The sequence below is a fragment of the Geotrypetes seraphini genome, chromosome 12 (genome assembly GCF_902459505.1).
Source record: "Geotrypetes seraphini chromosome 12, aGeoSer1.1, whole genome shotgun sequence".
Classification (NCBI taxonomy): domain Eukaryota; kingdom Metazoa; phylum Chordata; class Amphibia; order Gymnophiona; family Dermophiidae; genus Geotrypetes; species Geotrypetes seraphini.
In genome coordinates, this window is record NC_047095.1 from 77982788 (window position 1) to 78002165 (window position 19378).

General features: G+C 41.6%; 1 protein-coding gene across 4 annotated transcripts in view; it reads right to left on the bottom strand.

The window, feature by feature from the left end:
* CFAP57 (cilia and flagella associated protein 57) overlaps positions 1-19378 on the bottom strand; it is a 503571-nt gene that overhangs the window by 257678 nt on the left and 226515 nt on the right. For all 4 annotated transcript variants that reach the window (XR_004536603.1, XM_033916173.1, XM_033916174.1 and 1 more), the window contains one exon: positions 4207-4320. Coding sequence is in view for 3 of the 4 variants with exons in the window: in XM_033916173.1 (XP_033772064.1) it covers positions 4207-4320 (114 nt within the window). In the remaining variant the exon portion in view is untranslated. The remainder of the gene's footprint in view (positions 1-4206; positions 4321-19378) is intronic.

Genomic DNA, 19378 nt, shown 5'->3' on the forward strand with positions numbered 1-19378 from the left:
CCGCGTCCTTTATTCGACTCTTTTTGCACCCCTTTCTGAATCTGGGGATATATAGATTTTGCGCCTCGCTCACCGTGTTCTTGAGAAAAGACCAGGCAAGTTCTACCTTTTGCCATTTTTTTGAAGTGTTCCTAAGTTTCTTCCTTACCATTTCCCTCATTGCTTCGTAGTTTCCTTTCCTGAAGTTTAAAGTTGTCGCTATGGTTCTCTTTCCTTTCGGTATTCCTACCTCAACCTTGAACTTGATCACATTATGATCGCTGTTTCCCAACGGTCCCACTACCTCTACTTCTTTAGCAGGTCCCCTTAACCCATTTAGGATTAGATCCAGAGTGGCATTTCCTCTCGTCGGTTCTCTGACAAGCTGCTCCATGAAACAATCTTGTAAAACCTCTAAGAATTCTGTCTCCCTAGTGCAATTTGAGCTTCCAAGACTCCAGTCTATTCCGGGGTAGTTGAAGTCTCCCATAATAACCGCGTTACCGCTTTTGGATTCTCGCTTCATCTCGGCTTCCATTTCTTCATCAATATCTCCTGATTGCCCGGGCGGACGATAGTATAAGCCCATCTTTATTTCAGGCCCTTTCCTTCCAGGTATTTTAACCCATAGCGATTCTAGCTTGTTGGTCGTTTTTGCTGTGTCCATTTTTGTCGATTGTATGCTTTCTTTTATGTAGAGGGCTATTCCACCTCCTTTTTGTCCTGACCTGTCCTGACCACCCTCAGTCTACACCCAACCCCCTTAAACCCCACCTCTACCCTTCTTTCTCCATTCTAATCTTCTGCCTAAATTTCAGTATAGTCCACTATCAGCCTATACTCAAATCACTTGTATCTAAACTAAACTACTTATATTTAAACTACTGTTCTTAATTTGCTGTATAGTCCCTATATCTAAACTGCTGCACAGTCTTGTATGTCCAAGTATTTAAATCTACTGTATAATCTTGTATGTCCAATTCACTCCATTGTGAATGTTTACTTGTAAACCGTTCTGAGCTACTGGGAGGACGGGATAAAAATCTAAATAAATAAATGATGGAATGTTATAAAAATCTAAATAAATAAATAAATGATGGAATGTTAAAAACAGTATTGCAGAGCCTCTATTGGCTGATCTCTTAAATGGATTAAACAGAAACTTTTAACTAGCAAAGTGTGTTTTAAAATTATTTCATTTTTGACAGCATGCAAAATGTTATACAAGAAGTAATTTTTTTTTTTAATATATATCTAAAAATATTGGGTAAACATTCCCTTTTAGAAGTTATTTCATACTGACTTTTTTATGTTAAGTTTTTTATTAATTTTTCATATAACAACAAGTGTACCACTTAAATTTATACAATTTCATTATGTACATACTTGATATTCCTTCATACATTACTATATATATAAAATGTATCATTATATAATCTTTTACTAAAATCTTGAAACAGTATATAATATTTAATAAGTATACCAACTATTTCTCAATTATAAACCCATCCCCTCCTCTTCCTTTGGCAACTGCATTTAATACAACAAGATATATTGATAAATTATTTATATTATAAGATGAATAAAATAAACCCTCCCACCCACCCCCCTCTTATCAATATCTTATTATGGGAAAATTGTTATGACTTGATTGTGTAATGTATATGCTGATATGATATTGCTTTTGCTTTTCTTTCCAATCAAATTGCAACTATGATCAAGTGGCATTATGGGGCAAAGATCTGGAACAATTGCTCATGCCTACTACTTATGGGGAATTTAGGAAAAACCTAAAAACATATCCGTTCCTGAAGTATTTAGGCAACTAACCTGTAGAATCCTACTCCACAATAACTGATCTCTAGCGCTGTTAATAACTAGTTAATTCTACTTAATTTGTAACATCTTTTAACCATTGTAAACCGCATAAAACTTCACGGTCCTGCGGTATATAAACTGTTGTTATTATTATTATTATATTTGGATGGTAATTTGCTGGCAGATGATGAAGGGAGGGAAAGAGATGGTTGTGTACACGGGGAATGGAAGAAAGGAGAATTTTTGGTCATAGAGAGGGAGTGAGATACAGTTGAGAGAAAAATATTGTGGTGGAACGGACAGATTGAAATGGATGCAAGAGGGAGGAATGTTGGACATAGTGGTGAAGGGAATGGAGGGAGAGATGTGGCATGTTGCTGGAGAGGGGTGATAGAAGGAGAAATATTGGGCATGGGACTGGTGGGCAGGGGCAAAAGATGAGAAAGGGATAAATGCTGGACCATGGTAGGAGGAACCAATGGACAGCAACAAGAATTTACAGAAGATGGCAAAGCAGAAAAAAGAAACTGGGACCAACTTTATGGAAAAATAAATCTCCAGACAACAAAGATAAAAAACGGAAATTTTGACTAAAATATGTTAGCTTTGAGAAATGTATATAGCAGATGTCTTTGTATTGTGTTCAAAAGAAAAGGAAATATAAAAACACTAAGAGAGACTCTAAAGGCTATACTATTGCCTAACTGACTTTACTGAAAAAGCAAAGTACTTAACTAAAAAGTAAGAGAGAGGGATAATAAGGGATGCTAGGATTTACACTAGAGAGCTGCACGGGAACGGGGACGACGGGAATCCCGCGGCACTAGCGGGCATCCCGCGGGTTCCCCCTTCGGGTCATGGGGATCCCGTGGGGACGCCCCCTAGGGTCGCGGGAATCTCTTGGGGACGCCTCCGAGGGTCGCGGGGTTCCTGCGGGGCTGGATGTACTCAGTCGCGCGGCTCCTCTTCTCCCTACCTGCTCTGCTTGCAGCACAGAGCCGAACGGAAGTCTTCCCGACGTCAGCGCTGACGTCGAAGGGGAGGGAGGGCTTAAACAAAGCCCTCCCTCCCTCCGACGTCAGCGCTGAAGTCGGGAAGAATTCCGTTCGGCTCTCTGTGCTGCAGGCAGGGCAGGTAAGGAGAAGGAGAGTAGCCTCGCGGCTCGAGTGACTACCAAGGGAGAGGGCGGTCCGCCCCGGGTGCAGCACAGCCGGCCAGGTCTTCTTACTTTTGTGGCACTTCCCCGACCGACCGACCGACAACAGCCCCGGTCCGACAAACCTCCCTGCCCTGTAGCCGCGAATCTAAATTATCTTCTTACAGCAGCTGTAAGAAGGTAATTTAGATTCACGGTTAAGGGCAGGGAGGTTTGTCGGACCGGGCCTAGTCTGTTGCCGGTCGGGCGGGGAAGCGCCACTAAGGTAAGGGGGCAGGGAGAGAGAAAGGGAGGAAAGGTGGAGTGGAGAGGAAAAGACGCTTAAGGGAAATGGGTAAAACTGAGGGGGGAGAAGAACGCTGAAAGCACTGGGGAAGACAAAGGGGTGGAGAAGGACGCTAAAAGGACATGTAGAAGATGGGGGGTGGAGAAGGACGATGAAAGGCCATGTGGAAGACAGAGGGGGAGAAGGACGCTGAAAGGACATGGGGAAGACAGAGGGGGAGAAGGACACTGAAAGCACATGTGGAAGACAGAGGGGGAGAAGGACGCTGAAAGGAAATGGGGAAGAGAGAGTGGGGAGAAGACGCTGGCAGGGAAGAAGATAGATGCCAGACTATGGTGGGAGCGGAGGGAAGAAGATGGGTGCCAGACCAATTTGGAAGGGGGGGGGAGAAAGGGAGAGGCTCAGTAATAGAGCAAATGGAAGACGAAGAGGGAAGAGAGACAGTGGATGGAAGGAATTGAATGAGAACATGAGGAAAGCAGAAACCAGGCAACAAAGGTAGGAAAAGAATTCTATTTCTTTTTTTTTTTTTGCTTCAGGATAAAGTAATATATTAGTTGTGTTGATAAAAATTTATAAACATTAGAGGCTCTGGTAGAAAGCCGTTTACAAAGTATGTATTCTTCCCAATTAATATTTCCAAATTAATAAAGTCTTTTTGCTTATTTGTAAATGGGTTTCTACCAGAGCCTTTAATTCAGTAGCATAATTAAATGAAATAACTATTTCTGAAGTTTATAGGGACGGGCGGGGACGGAGGGGATTCCTCGCGGGGACGGGTGGAGATGGAGGGGATTCCTCACGGGAACGGGTGGGGACGGAGGGATTCCTCACGGGGACGAGTGGGATACCTCACGGGGATGGGTGGGGACGGGTGGGACTTTGGCAGGGACGGGTGGGGACGGGTGGGATTTCTGTCTCCGCGCAACTCTCTAATTTACACAGTGTATCTTGCATCATTCCTTACCTTTCCATTGTGTCCTTTCAGATTGGTGACATTCTCATAGGTGCTGGTGGAGAACAAGTGAATTACGTTACCATTGACAGCAGCAAAGAGGTGACCCCCATGACTGAAGGAGCACTGTAGAGAGATAAAAGGGAAAAATAAAAAAAAGCACCTGATTTAAAAGGATACCAGAAGGAAGCTGAGAGAGAATGACTGAAAGGAGACTTTCAGAGAATAAAAAAACAAGAGGGCATTCGGAAAAGTTGAAAGGAGGCAAATTCAAAACTAATGCTAGGAAATTCTTCTTTACACAACGGGTGGTGGACACCTGGAATACAATTCCAGAGGAAGTTATAGGGCAGAGTACAGTACTGGGGTTTAAGAAAGGTTTGGACAAATTCCTGCTGGAAAAGGGGATAGAGGGGTATAGATAGAAATTTACTGCACAGGTCCTGAACCTGTTGGGCCGCCGCGTGAGCGGACTGCTGGGCGCGATGGACCTCGGGTCTGACCCAGCGGAGGCATTTCTTATGTTCTTATGTTCTTATGATACCAAGAGTAAGCACTGTAGTCAAAAGGGTACCAGAACTAATTGAGGGTGCACTATGTATGGGGCATAATGGCACAGGAACTCCAAAGCCATTATGAAATAAGGGTAAACTCAGCAACAACAGTAGCAATATGAGATCAGAGTGGCACAGTAACAGAAGGTAAACAGCACTTTTAAGGAGCAATTTATAAGGCGAGATTTTCAGCATGCACATAGCACCCCAATGCCATCACTTTAGAAAACAGTTGCTTGCCTGTAGCAGGGGTTCTTCAAGGACAGCTTGCTGAGACTCATCAAGCCTAATGACTATTATCTGATGCTGCTCATCCATATTGAGAAGAGAGCGTAGAGATGTAAACGGGATGAAATTAAGTTTGGAGGGTAAAATGTTGAATATGCATGCTAGGATCAGAGCATCAATGATATTTGTGGGGAATGCAAGATATAAGACAAGATCACTATAAGCTAAGTGACGGTCTTTTTTAAAAAAAGTTTACACTTACAAAAATTACAAGAAAAAATTACAATACGAGTCTTTATATGAATAAATTAATAAAGGCTGGACCGACGAAGAGCAGTAGCAGCCGGGTGCACATTGCCCAGGTGCTATCTGAAGGTCCATACAAAAATTAAAAATTTAAGTGATTACAAAATTTAAGTAATGCCTTCTGTGACTAGTCCTTTTATTTGATATCTATAAAGACACAAGGAGTATATGATTTAATTGAATTCAACAGTGGCTATTTAATGATTGCGTTGACTCAGTTATTGGAAACATCTAATGAAGAAGAGAGTATAAGATCTACACTCCTGGTAACATTCGTTTTTGAGTCCGATAAAGACTGGGTGATGAGGCTGCTTTTTGGAATAATGATAAATTGTTTTGGGGGGAAAAGTTTGGGTTTTTCCTGACATCTGTGTGGAGACACAGGAAAAAGGAAGCAGTTTTTGATGTTGCGCCTCCAGGTGTTATACCTGGGAGCCCATTTATTTTTACATTTTCCCTGTAAATGCTTAATTGTGTTTGAATCAAATAGGTATCTTTTCTTTGATCCCAAACAATTGAAGGCATTTCTTGAAAATAAGCGTAAGATATAGGTCCAGACTGTGGATCTAAGGGAAGAAACTAGAGATTAGTTTAATGAGGAAGGTTGTATAAAATAAACTCAGCTGAGATGTCAATTTAATTTTTTTCCCTTAAAATAGGAAGTGCCTCTTTTTCTTAATTTTCTCCTCCTTTTAATTTGTGAGCTTATAGGGGATCTAGTTATATGATTTTTCCTAAATATATGATTGTATAACTATTGGATGTAATAGAAGTGTTTGAAATAGCTATATATTTTTTTGAGGCATGTAATATGTAACTAAGTTCAATTTAAATTGAATAAATAAAGAATTAAAAAAAAGAAAGAAAGAAAATGTATTTACAATGGTGTGATATACAGGCTTCTTTCACAGACAGAAACATAGAAACATGATGGCAGATAAAGGCAATATGGCCCATCTAGTCTACCCATCCGCAGTAACCATTATCTCTTTCTCTCTTTAAGATAACCCATGTGTCTATCCCACGCTTTCTTGAATTCAGAAACAGTCTGTCTCTACCACCTGTTCCAGGAGACTGTTCCATGCATCTAACACCCTTTCTGTAAAAAAGTATTTCCTTAGATTACTCCGGAGCCTATTACCTCTTAACTTCATCCTAAGCCCTATCATTCCAGAGCTCCCTTTCAAATGAAAGACTTGACTCATGCGCATTTATGCCATGTAGGTATTTTAACATCTCTACCATATCCCCCCTCTCCTGCCTTTCCTCCAAAGTATGCATATTGAGATCTTTAAGTCTGTCCCCATACACCTTATGACGAAGACCACGTACCATTTTAGTAGCCTTCCTCTGGACTGACTTCATCCTTTTTATATCTTTTTGAAGGTGTGGCCTACAGAATTGTACACAATATTATAAATGAGCTCTCACCAGAGTCTTATACAGGGGCTTCAATACCTCTTTTTTCCTACTGGCCATACCTCTTCTCTATGCACCCTAGCATTCTTCTAGTTTTCGCTGTCACCTTTTCAACCTGTTTGGTGACCTTAAGATCATCATATACAATCACACCCAAGTCCTGTTCTTCTGTTGTGCACATAAGATCTTCACCCCTAAACTGTACTGTTCCCTCAGGTTTTTGCAGCCCAAATGCATGACCTTGCATTTCCTAGCATTACATTACATTACAGATTTCTATTCCGCCATTACCTTTCGGTTCAAAGCGGATTACAAAAAGAGTTATGGAAGAAGGGTTACAACGCTAGATCAGAGAAGGTTTCCAAGAGAGGGAAAAGTAGGATCTGGGGTTAGGGAGGGGATGGTAAGAGGGGGGTTAAGCTTTATCATGGTATTAAGCTTTATTAAGGGATTTCTTGAAGAGTATAGTTTTTATTTCCTTTCTGAACATCTTGTAGTCTGGGGTTGTTGTCAATAGGTTGGAGACTTGGTTGTCTATCTTCGCTGCCTGAGTGGCCAGTAGTCCGTTGTATAGTTTTTTCCTTTTTACTTCTTTGATTGGGGGGGTAAGTGAATGGGATGTGTGTTTTTCTATGCCTGGTAGAGGTGGTTTGGATGAGGCGGTCGTTTAGGTAGGTTGGGCTGTCTCCATTTATAGTTTTAAATAGTATACAGTAGAATTTAAATTGTATTCTTTCCTGGATTGGAAGCCAATGAGAATTGATGAATGCCTCAGTAATGTGATCATGTTTTTTCAATGACTAGACGAGTCTCAGAGCTGTATTCTGAATTGTCTGTAGTTGTTTAATCATTATTGCAGGGCAGGGGAGGTAGAGGATGTTGCAATAGTCTAGGATACTTAAGATTAGAGATTGTACTAGGAGCTGAAATTGTGTTTTTTCGAAGAATTTTCAGACTTGTCTAAGGTTTCTCATAACTGCGAAAGATTTCTGTATTGTTTTGTTAATTTGTGGTTGCATGGTGCAGCCTTTGTCAATAGTCATACCTAGAAGTTTTAGGGTGGTTTGCAAAGGGTAGTTGATAGAGTTGATTTCTAAGTTGGTTATGGTTGGGATTTTGTTATTTTCTAGGAGGATGAATTTAGTTTTGTCTGGGTTGAGTTTCAGTTTGTGGTCTTCCATCCAAGTCGTAACTGTAGCTAGAGTTCTGTGTAGTGTGTCTGACATTAAGAGCATTGGTTGGTCGAAAGAAATGAGGATGTCCAACAGCATATGTGATGTCATCAGCATAGCTATAAGAGGATAGGCCTTGTTTGTTCAGGTAAACGCCAAGAGAGGCCGTATATAGGTTGAAAAGATAGGGGACAGTGGGGACCCTTGTGGAACGCCACAGGGGTTGGACCAAGGTTTGGATTTTTCTTTGTCTGATTTTACTTTGTATGTTCTGGATTTTAAGAAACCTTCAAACCATGAGTATATTTTATCTGAGATGCCTATTGAGTCCAAGATTTGCAGTAGGATGTTATGGTCTACCAGGTCAAATGCCACCGTCAGGTCCAACTGTATGAGCAGCATTTTTTTTCCAATGCTGAGGTGTTGTCTTGCTGTGTCGATAAGGGAGCCTAGTAGTGTCTCTGTGCTGAAGTTAGTTCTGAAGCCGGATTGCGTGGGATGGAGTAAGTTATGGTCCTCGAGATAGTTGGTGAGGAATTTGGCTACTAATCCTTCTGTTAGTTTGATATATAGAGGTATTGAGGCTATTGGTCTGTAGTTGGATGAGAGGTCTGTTGGTCCTTTTGGGTCTTTTAAGATTGGGGTGATGATGATTTTGCTGAGGTCATTCGGGAAAATGCCATCTGTGAGCATGGTTTGTATCCAGTGTAGGAGTAAGGTACGGAACTTAGTGCTCGCTGATGACAGGAGATATGGCGGGCAGTGGTTGAGCATTGGCAAAAAAACTTCAGACAGTCTCCTAATCTTCATATATAATTTCTCTTTTTTTTTTTTTTTTTTTAAATCAAATGGTAAACAAACTTATCTCAATGTGGTGCAGTACTGGCAAGATGTGGTCCTTCAACATTGGCCAGCTTTTCGACAAACAGCTACTTCATGAATTTATGGACCTTATTTGACTATTCAATATGTCAAATTGTTCCATTATATCTTCCAGTGTTACAGAGACTTGTTTCTCTTTCTCTGGCTTTTCATCACTGAATACTCTTTCTGGCACTGATATCTCCCCCATCTTCCTTGGTGAAGACCAACGCATAGAATTAATTTCATCTCTCTGCTTTGGCCTTGTCTTCCCTGTGCGCCCCTTTTACCCCTCGGTTGTCTAGCAGTCCAACTGATTGTTTTCCTGGCTTCTTGCTTTTAATATACCTCCCGGAAACTTAAAATCTGTCCAAATCAACAAATGATCTGAACAAGCCGCAGAGCCAGTAACCACCTCTGAAACATAAGGAAACAGATCAGGCGTTAGAAAAACATAATCAATCCGAGACCACATTCCGTGTGCAAGGGATAAGTGTAATTTAAGTCAAAGGGATGTAAAAGACGCCATGGATCTAACAATTGTAAAGCCATTGTAAAGAACAGTAGCCCCTTTTTATGAACCAGAGAAGGTTGTCTATGTTCCAGTGTTCAATCCAAGCAGGGATCTACCACAAGATTAAAATCCCCTGCCACAACAAGGGATTGCCCCAAATAAGGGGACACCAAGACAATTAGCTTTTGAAAAAAGGCTTACTCATACACATTGGGGCATAGACAACCAATAAATAGCAAGTCCTATTATGGCACGTGATGCGTAATAATAAGTATCTACCATATGGATCCGAGGCAAGGCAATGAACCTGGCATGGGAGTTGTTTTCAAATCAGGACCACAACACCACTGCCTTTTTAAAATTGATTAGAGGCAAAAAACACTTGTCCTACCCAATCTCTACGTAATTTGGCATCTCCAGATCAGACAATTTAGTTTCTACTAAACAAGCATTATCAACTGCATTGCAGTTCAAGTAAGTCAAAATTTTGGATTGTTTGATAGGGAAATTGATTCCTCAGACATTCCAAGATGTAAACCTGAGAGTATTATTAGACTTCGTCAAAGGCATTTCGAACAAGGTACAATAAGAGATAATACAAATAAAAAAAGAAAAGGAAGATCAACCAGACCCCAGACCCTGTCTGAGAGACCCAACTTAGAACTATAGAAGGACCTCCAAAAAAGGATCCACAGCACCCACTCCTACACCACATCCATGGCAAAACAAATAATAAAATCATAAAAAGAAACCCAATAAACTCAAAATCCCCACCAAAATAAACCATTGCAAACAAACTCCCACTCACTCCCCAGTACCCTGCATACAACAACTCCCACCTCCCTGAGCCATACTCGCAGTTATACAAACCCCTCACTGCACCCATCCCGACCAATCTTGCAGAGATGAATGTGGAATCACACTCAAATGCTACAGGAACCCCCGGCACCTTCAACCCAAATAACCCCCAGAACCATACTACAAAATAACCTGGCAGGAAACAGCCAAACCCAATCACAATAATCAGGCAAGAAAAATAGATTATACATAGAACCACGTTAGACTTTGCTCATCATCCACCAAGCAACAGTACATAAACAGAACACAGTCACGGAGTCTTCGCGCTCTCCTCCAGTAAAGGGTTACACCTTAAAGCAGGCAACAGTTGAAGGATGTCCACAGACAGCTGAACAAACTAAACAGCAAAAAAAATCATAAGCAGTCATTGCAACTCCTCACTCAGTACTGGTGAAGAGTTAATAAAATCCTGTGTCTTGTTAGGAGCATCAAAAACATGCTACTGTCCCTCGGAGAATATCTTTAATAGAGCAGGATAAAGAAACATGAAATTTAATCTTGCGTTCAATCAACCTTGAACGAACTGGATGGAATGGCCGGCGCTTATCCAAAAGAGCTGCTGAATAATCTTAAATAAGCGCACTGGCTGGTCTTCATATTTCACCTCTCCACGTTTGGATTTATACTAATCTAATCTTCTATTTCTGTGTCGCTCATACCTAGGCAGGCTCAAGGCGACTTATAGAGAGGGGCGAGGATGGAGAAGGGGAGAGGATGGGAGGGAGAAGAGAGGAGGGGGGTAGGGAGAAGGGTGGAAGGGGAGAGGAGGGGGAAGGAGAGGATACAGGTGATTAAGTGTCACATAGATGAGTTTTCAGTTTCTTCCGGAATATGGCATGGTTAGGTTCTGTTCTGGTCGTTTCTGTAAGGTCTTCCAAGTTTTTACTCCTAGAAAGGTGAGCATGGAGTGAAAAACATGTTTGTATTGAAGATTTTTTGTGGAAGGGAGATTTAGAAGTATTCTGTTGAGGGTTCTGCAGGCAATAATAATAATAATTTATTTTTATATACTGCCTAACCAGTAGTTCATAGCAATTAGGTACTCAGCATACAATATAATAAAAAAATAACATCATACATAATAAAATTCTTAGTAACTAATACAAGCATTAAAACTGATGAATAAGGATAACATGATGTAGACTAAAATAAGTACTGATAAAAAAAGATACATTATGACAACATGATAATATAAAAAGTCAATAATGTATATTATATTGTTTAAATAAATGGGTTTTAAAATCTTTTCGAAATTGATAGTTGGTAAGAAATGGAGAAATAAGAAGATTTAAACATGAATTCATTAATCCTGCTTGGAATGCTAAGGTCCTATCCAAAAAATTTTTGTAACGACATGCATTTGCTGAAGGAAAATAAAACCAACCAGATCTATGAATATTTTTCTTAAAAATATAAAAACTAAAATGAGAAACGAGGTAAGCCGATGCTAAACCAAATAAAACTTTAAAACAAATGCATCCAAATTTAAATAACACTCTAGCCTCAAATGGTAGTCAGTGAAGCTTTTGATAATATACACTGATATGATCATGTTTTTTCAAATTAAAAATCAAACAAATAGCTGTATTTTGTATGATTTTTAGTCGGCTAGTGGTTATTTTATACGATCCCAGATAAATAACATTACAATAATCCAATATTGAAAGGATTGAAGATTGGACCAGGATTTTAAATGATATAAAATCAAAATATTTCCTAATAGTAAGCAGCTTCCAGAGGACAATAAAACATCTCTTAACCAGTGAATCTGTATGGGCCTTAAAAGATAAAGACCGATCTAAAATAACCCCTAAAATTTTCAGTGTAGGGGATATCAAATAAGATTGACCGTTTAAAAGTAGAGTTGTTTCAGTAATTTTTTCATTAGGACTAGCTAGAAAAAATTTTGATTTACCCAGATTTAATTTCAATCTAAATGTATTATTATTATTATTATTATTATTAGGTTCTTATATCCCGCCATACCCAGAGAGTTCTAGGCGGTTTACATTCGTTACATTAGGATCCGGTGTGAACCCGGATTTACAAAAATTTTATCGGAATTGCAGGTAGCGCGGAAGGAGTCACAGGTTTATCGTAGTTGGGTTAGAGGATAAAATGGAGGGAGTGGGAAATCAGAAGAGGGGGGGGGAGAGGGAGGTGGGGGTGGGGGGGGTTGGAGTGTATGCGGGGAGTAAGGACTAAGGTTCTTGTTCGCGGAAGAGGTGTGTTTTGAGAAGTTTTCTGAAGTCTAGGTAGGTCGGGGCCTCTAGCATCATTTGGGCTAGCCAAGGGTTCAGCTTGGCCGCCTGGAAGGCGAAAGTTTTGTCGATGAATCTTTTGAGCTGGCATGATTTTATGGAGGGGAAGGTAAACAACTGGATTCTGCGGGATTTCTTGTTGGTGCGATACATATTGAAATGTGGGGAGAGGTATTTTGGTGAGAGACCAAATACTGTCTTGTAACAGATGCAGGCGAACTTGAAGAGGACTCGGGAATCGAAGGGTAGCCAGTGCAGTTGGTGGTAGAAGGGGGTGATGTGTTCCCATTTGTTCAGGCCGAAAATGAGGCGGACAGCTGTGTTTTGAATCAGTTTTAGTCTTCTGGTGATTTTCTTTGTGGAGCTTAGGTAAATGATATTGCAGTAATCCAGTATGCTGAGGATAGAGGATTGAACTAATAGTCGAAATGCAGTGTCATCGAAATATTTCTTTATGGTACGGAGTTTCCAGAGTGCTGAAAGGCCTTTCTTGACAATGAGGTCGGTGTGGTTTTCTAGGGATAGATGTTTGTCAAGGGTGACTCCTAGTATTTTTAATGTTTGTTCGAGTGGGAAAACCAATCCATTCACCTGGATTGTGGTGTCTTTGATTTTGTCTTTGGGGGTGGCTAGAAAGAATTTTGTTTTGTCTGGGTTGAGCTTTAGTTTGAAGGAGAGCATCCAGAGTTCTATCTGGCTGAGTATGCTAGTTATGTAGTTGAGAAGATCCTGGGATAGACTGGTTAGAGGGATGACAATTGTGATGTCATCTGCATAGATGAAGAATTTTAGCTTAAGTTTGTGAAGGAGGTTACTGAGGGAGGCGAGGTAGATATTGAACAGGGTGGGGGATAAGGGGGAGCCTTGTGGTAGATGTCCAAGTTTCCACTTGCATATGAATAAAAGCTATGTAATTTAACACTTCTGAAGTGAATTTGGTTAAAGAGATAAGTATTGAGATATCATCTGCGTAAACATAAAATTTTACTTGTAAACTATGTAATAGATAACATAAAGGTGCTAGGTAAACATTAAATAAAGTTGGAGAAAGCGGTGAACCCTAAGGGACTCCACTTTCATTTATCCATTTGGTAGAATATTATCCAGCACTAACTACCTGGTAAGACCTATTTTTCAAGAACCCTTGAAACCAATTCCACACCCTACCTGAAATTCCGATGGAATCCAAACATGTTAGTAGACCTTGCCTTGGAGAAGAGCTGGATGAGAGGAGCCGCGGAGTTTTCATAAAGTATGTGGTGAATGATGCATGAAGTTTTGAAGATTATTCATGATGGGATGGGTAGTCAGTGCAGTTGCCTGGTGAAGGCTGTAATCGAGTCATATTTTCTCAGGTTGAAGATTAGTTTAACAGCAGCATTTTGGATGAGTTGCATTTTGTGGATTAGAGCGATGTTGATTCCCATGTAGATGGAGTTGCAGTAGTCTAGTTGTGGTAGTATCATCAGTTGTACAATTAAAGCAAAGTGGCATTGGTGAAGTATGGTCTGATTAATCTTAGTTGTCTCAAGGTGTAGAGGGATTTCTTTCAGAGACTGGAGATTTGTGGTTCCATGGTAAGTGTGGAGTCCAGTATGCAACCTAGAATTTTGGAGGATTCTTCTACAGGGAAGGTCTTGCCCAATCGAAGAGTGATGCTTGTTGGTGTCGTTTGTTGGGGTGTGTGAAAGTAGAGAACTTTGGTTTTAGTTGTGTTTAATTTTAGTTTGTTACGGCCCCTACCATCTGGAATTCAGCACCAAATTATATAAGAGAAATTACATCCCTGGATAAATTTAAAAGTAACTTGAAGGCCTTTCTTTTTAAAGACGCATTCAGTGTATAATAGTGCTTCTAAGGACGGTAATGGAAATCTGTTCCTTGCCATATTTTAATCATGTTAGCTTAATCTTACATTATTTTAGACTATTTATTTTTTTATCCCCCTTCCTTTTGTTTCGGTCCTTTTCCCCCTCTTTCTCTTTATACAAATTGTATTTCTGTCCTTCTCCATCCTGTACCAGTAAGTTAATGTTTGTCAGTGCGTTTGATTGTTTGTAGCATTATTTGTAATTCGTTTTTAATGTACATTCTTTTTATACTTTGTTTTGATATTATGTAAAACCGCTTTGAATTTTAATAAGGCGGTATATCAAATTTTTAAATACACCTGAAACCTTGGTAGTTGCCCAGATTTGGATTCTTTCAATATTATGTGAGACTTTGTTGGTGATGTCCGAGTGATTGATGGTTATGGGAATAAGGAGAAAGATGTCATCTGCGTAGGACAATATGCTTTCGTCTTCAAATTTGATGCTACCAAGAGAGCTCATGAAGAGGTTGAATAGGATGGGGGAGAGTGGGCAGCCCTGTGGCACGCCACAGAAGGCCCTCCAGGGGTTGGAGATCTCTCCATTCATTTTGACGATGTATTCCCTGTTTTGTAGGAAATCTGAGAACCATCTTAGCACTGTGCCTGTTATGCAATTTCTAACAGTTTTGTTAGTAGTAGGTGTTGGTCTATTGAATCAAAGGCTGCTGAAATGTCAAATTTGAGGAGTATTGCTTGACATCCTGTACTGAGCAATTAAGAACATAAGAAGTTGCCACCACTGGGTCAGACCATTGGTCCATCGTGCCCAGCGGTCTGCTCTCGCGGCGGCCCGTCAGGTCTATGACCTGTAATGTGGTTCCTGCCCATTTCTGTAACCTACCTCTTCTTTTTATCTTTAACCCTCAATCCCCTTTTCTTTTAGGAACTTGTCTAAACCTTCCTTGAAACCCTGCAATGTGCTCTGGGCTATCACAACCTCCGGAAGAGTGTTCCATGTGTCCACCACCCTCTGGGTAAAAAAGAACCTCCTAGCATTTGTTCTAAACCTGTCCCCTCTCAATTTCTCCGAGTGACCCCTTGTGTTAGTGGTTCCCCACAGTCTGAAAAATCTGTCCCTGTCCACTTTCTCTATGCCCCTCAGGATTTTGAAGGTTTCTATCATGTCTCCTCTAAGTCTCCGCTTTTCCAGGGAGAAGAGCCCCAGCATCTTCAACCTGTCAGCATACGAAAAGTTTTCCATACCTTTTATCATTTTAGTTGCTCTCCTCTGGACCCCCTCGAGTACTGCCATGTCCTTCTTGAGGTACGGCGACCAGTACTGGACACTGTACTCCAGATGTGGGCGCACCATTGCACGATACAGCGGCATGATGACTTCCTTCGTCCTGGTCGTTATACCCTTTTTAATGATACCCAACATTCTGTTCGCTTTCTTTGAGGCCGTTGCGCACTGAGTTGATGCTTTCAATGTTGTGTCCACCATCACCCCCAGGTCTCTTTCAAGGTTGCTTACCCCTAGCAGTGATCCCCCCATTTTGTAGCTGAACATCGGGTTCTTTTTCCCTACATGCATGACCTTACACTTCTCTATATTAAAACTCATTTGCCATTTTTTTGCCCACTCTTCCAGTCTTGTTAGGTCTCTTTGCAGGACTTCACAGTCTTCCGCGTTTCTAACCCTGCTGTAAAGCTTGGTGTCATCAGCAAATTTGATAACCTCACATGTCGTCCCCGTCTCCAGGTCGTTGATGAATATATTGAACAGGATTGGTCCCAGCACCGACCCCTGCGGAACTCCACTCGTGACCCATTGCCAGTCTGAGTAATGGCCCTTTACTCCAACCCTCTGCTTCCTGCCTGCCAGCCAGTGTTTGATCCATTGGTGGATATCCCCTTGCACCCCGTGGCTCCACAGCTTCTTAAGTAGTCTTTCATGAGGTACCTTATCGAAGGCTTTTTGGAAGTCAAGGTAAATGATGTCTATGGATTCCTCTTTATCCACCTGGTTGTTTATTCCTTCAAAGAAATACAGTAAGTTCGTGAGGCACGACCTTCCCTTGCAGAAGCCGTGCTGGCTCGCCTTCAGTTGTCCATTGCCTTCTATGTATTTGCAGATTGCGTCTTTGACTAGTGCTTCCATCATCTTTCCCGGAACCGAGGTCAAGCTCACCGGCCTGTAGTTTCCCGGGTCACCCCTTGATCCCTTCTTAAAGATGGGCGTGACATTGGCTATTTTCCAGTCTTCTGGGATCTCCCCAGTTTTTAAGGATAGGTTACATATTTGGCTTAGTGAATCCGCTATTTCGTTTCTCAGTTCTTTTAATACCCTTGGGTGGATGTAATGTAATGTAATTTATTTCTTATATACCGCTACATCCGTTAGGTTCTAAGCGGTTTACAGAAAATATACATTAAGATTAGAAATAAGAAAGGTACTTGAAAAATTCCCTTACTGTCCTGAAGGCTCACAATCTAACTAAAGTACCTGGAGGGTAATAGAGAAGTGAAAAGTAGAGTTAGAGGAAAAATAAAAATAAAATAAACATTTTAACAAGACAGCATTGATCTAAATACTTTGGAAGGTAGAAGAGAGGAGAGAAAGGAATAGAAGCAGAAGGGGGAGCCGTTGAACAGTAGAATTCTGGAGAAATTTAAATGATAGAAATAGAACAAAACAATGACAAAAGGCAAAACAATAGATGCCGTCCGGACCTGGTGATTTGTCGCTCTTCAGTCTGTCTATCTTTCTGAGAACATCCTCTTTGTTTACCTCTAGTTGGACTAGCTTCTCATCAGGGTCTCCGTTTATGTGCTCCTCGGGTTCTGGGATATTGGATGTGTCCTCTCTCGTGAAGACTGACGAGAAGAACTTGTTTAGCCTGTCAGCTATCTCTTTTTCCTCCTTTACCACTCCCTTCCTGTCTCCATCGTCTAACGGTCCCACTTCCTCCCTGGCTGGTTGTTTCCCCTTCACATACCTGAAGAATGGTTTGAAGTTTTTTGCTTCCCCCGCCAGCCTCTCCTCATATTCTCTTTTTGCTTTCCTAACCTCTCGGTGACAGTCCTTTTGGTGTCTTTTGTGTTCCTTCTGGTTGTCCTTTGTTTGGTCCTTTTTCCATTTTCTAAATGATGTTTTCTTGTCTCTTATCGCCTTTCTCACCGCATTTGTTATCCATGCCGGGTTTTTGGTTCGATTTTTTTTGCACCCTTTCCTGAACCTGGGGACATACGTGCACCGTGCCCTTGAGTAGGGCCCAGGTATCCTCTACGGTCTCCATCTTCCTTGAGCTGTTGCTGAGTTTCTTTCCCACCATTTTCCTCATGGCCTCGTAATTTCCTTTTCTAAAATTAAATGCTGTTGTTGTAGTTCTTTTCACCTTTGATGCTCCCATTTCTAGCTTGCACTGGATCATGTTGTGATCTCTGTTTCCTAATGGCTCTAGTACTACCACATCCTTTGCGGGTCCCCCTAGCCCGTTGAGTATTAGGTCAAGAGTGGCATCTCCCCGTGTTGGTTCCATGACCAGCTGCTCCATGAAACAGTCCCTCACCACCTCCAGGAATTTTGTTTCTCTTGTGCAATTTGAGTGTCCAGTGTTCCAGTCTATCCCAGGGTAGTTGAAGTCACCCATCACCACCACACTTCCGCTTTTGCATACCTGCCTCAATTCAGCCTCCAGGTCTTGGTCGTTTGCTTCCAGTTGTCCTGGTGGGCGGTAGTAGAGCCCCAATTTTATGTCTGCTCCCTTTCCTCCTGTCAGCTTAACCCACTGTTTGATCAAAGTGAGGAATGATTTGATCAAAGTGAGCAATGGTTTGAGGAGGAGAAGCTCTGTGCTGTGTTGTTTACAGAATCCGAATTGAAATTGGTGGAGGCATGAGTGTTGTTCAATGTAGGTTATGAGCTGTTTACACACATGGGTCTTGATGATTTTTGTCAGGATAGGTATGCCAGTGATGGGTCTATAGTTTGAGGCTGAAGAGCGATCTGCCTTTGGTGATTTTGGTATAGGGGTGAGTGCTATTTTACCCACTGTTTCTGGCAAGTGGCCTTGGTTCAAGGAGTTATTTAGGAGGTTGGTAATCCAAATGGTGAACTGTTTAGGAACGGTAGTGAGCAGATAAGAGGGGCAGTTGTCTAGGGGGCTGCAGCGCACGGACAATTTGGAAAGTAGAACATAAGAACATAAGAATTGCCGCTGCTGGGTCAAACCAGTGGTCCACCGTGCCTAGCAGTCTGCTCACGCGGCGGCCCTCTGGTCAAAGACCAGCGCCCTAAGACTAGCCCTACCTGCGTACATTCTGGTTCAGCAGGAACTTGTCTAATTTTGTCTTGAATCCCTGGAGGGTGTTTTCCCCTATGACAGACTCCGGAAGAGCATTCCAGTTTTCTACCACTCTCTGGGATTCAAACGGAATCTATCCCCTTTCAATTTTAGAGAGTGTCCTCTCGTTTTCCCTATCTTGGAGAGGGTGAACAACCTGCCCTTATCTAATAATCTATTCCCTTCAGTACCTTGAATGTTTCAATCATGTCCCCTCTCAATCTCCTCTATTCGAGGGAGAAAAGGCCCAGTTTCTATAATCTTTCACTTTACGGCAACTCCTCCAGTCCCTTAACCATTTTAGTCGCTCTTCTCTGGACCCTTTCGAGTAGTACCAGTGCTGGATGCAGTACATGAATGCAGTTTCTCTGGCTGGAAGTCCAGGTGAGGAAGCACCATGGCCCGGTACAGCGGCATGATAACCTTCTCTGATCTGTTCGTGATCCCCATCTTTATCATTCCTAGCATTCTGTTCGCCCTTTTCGCTGCTGCCGTGCATGCACGGACGGCTTCATCGACTTGTCGATCAGAACTCCCAAGTCTCTTTCCTGGGAGGTCTCTCCAAGTACCGCCCCGGACATCCTGTATTCATGCATGAGATTTTTGTTACCGACATGCATCACTTTACACTTATCCACATTGAACCTCATTTGCCATGTCGATGTCCATTTCTCCAGCTTGATTATGTCATGTTGCAGATCTTCGCAATCCCCCTGTGTCTTCACTACTCTGAATAACTTCGTATCGTCCGCAAATTTAATCACCTCACTCATCGTACCAATGTCCAGATCGTTTATAAAGATGTTGAAGAGCACGGGTCCAAGCACCGAGCCTTGTGGCACCCCACTGGTG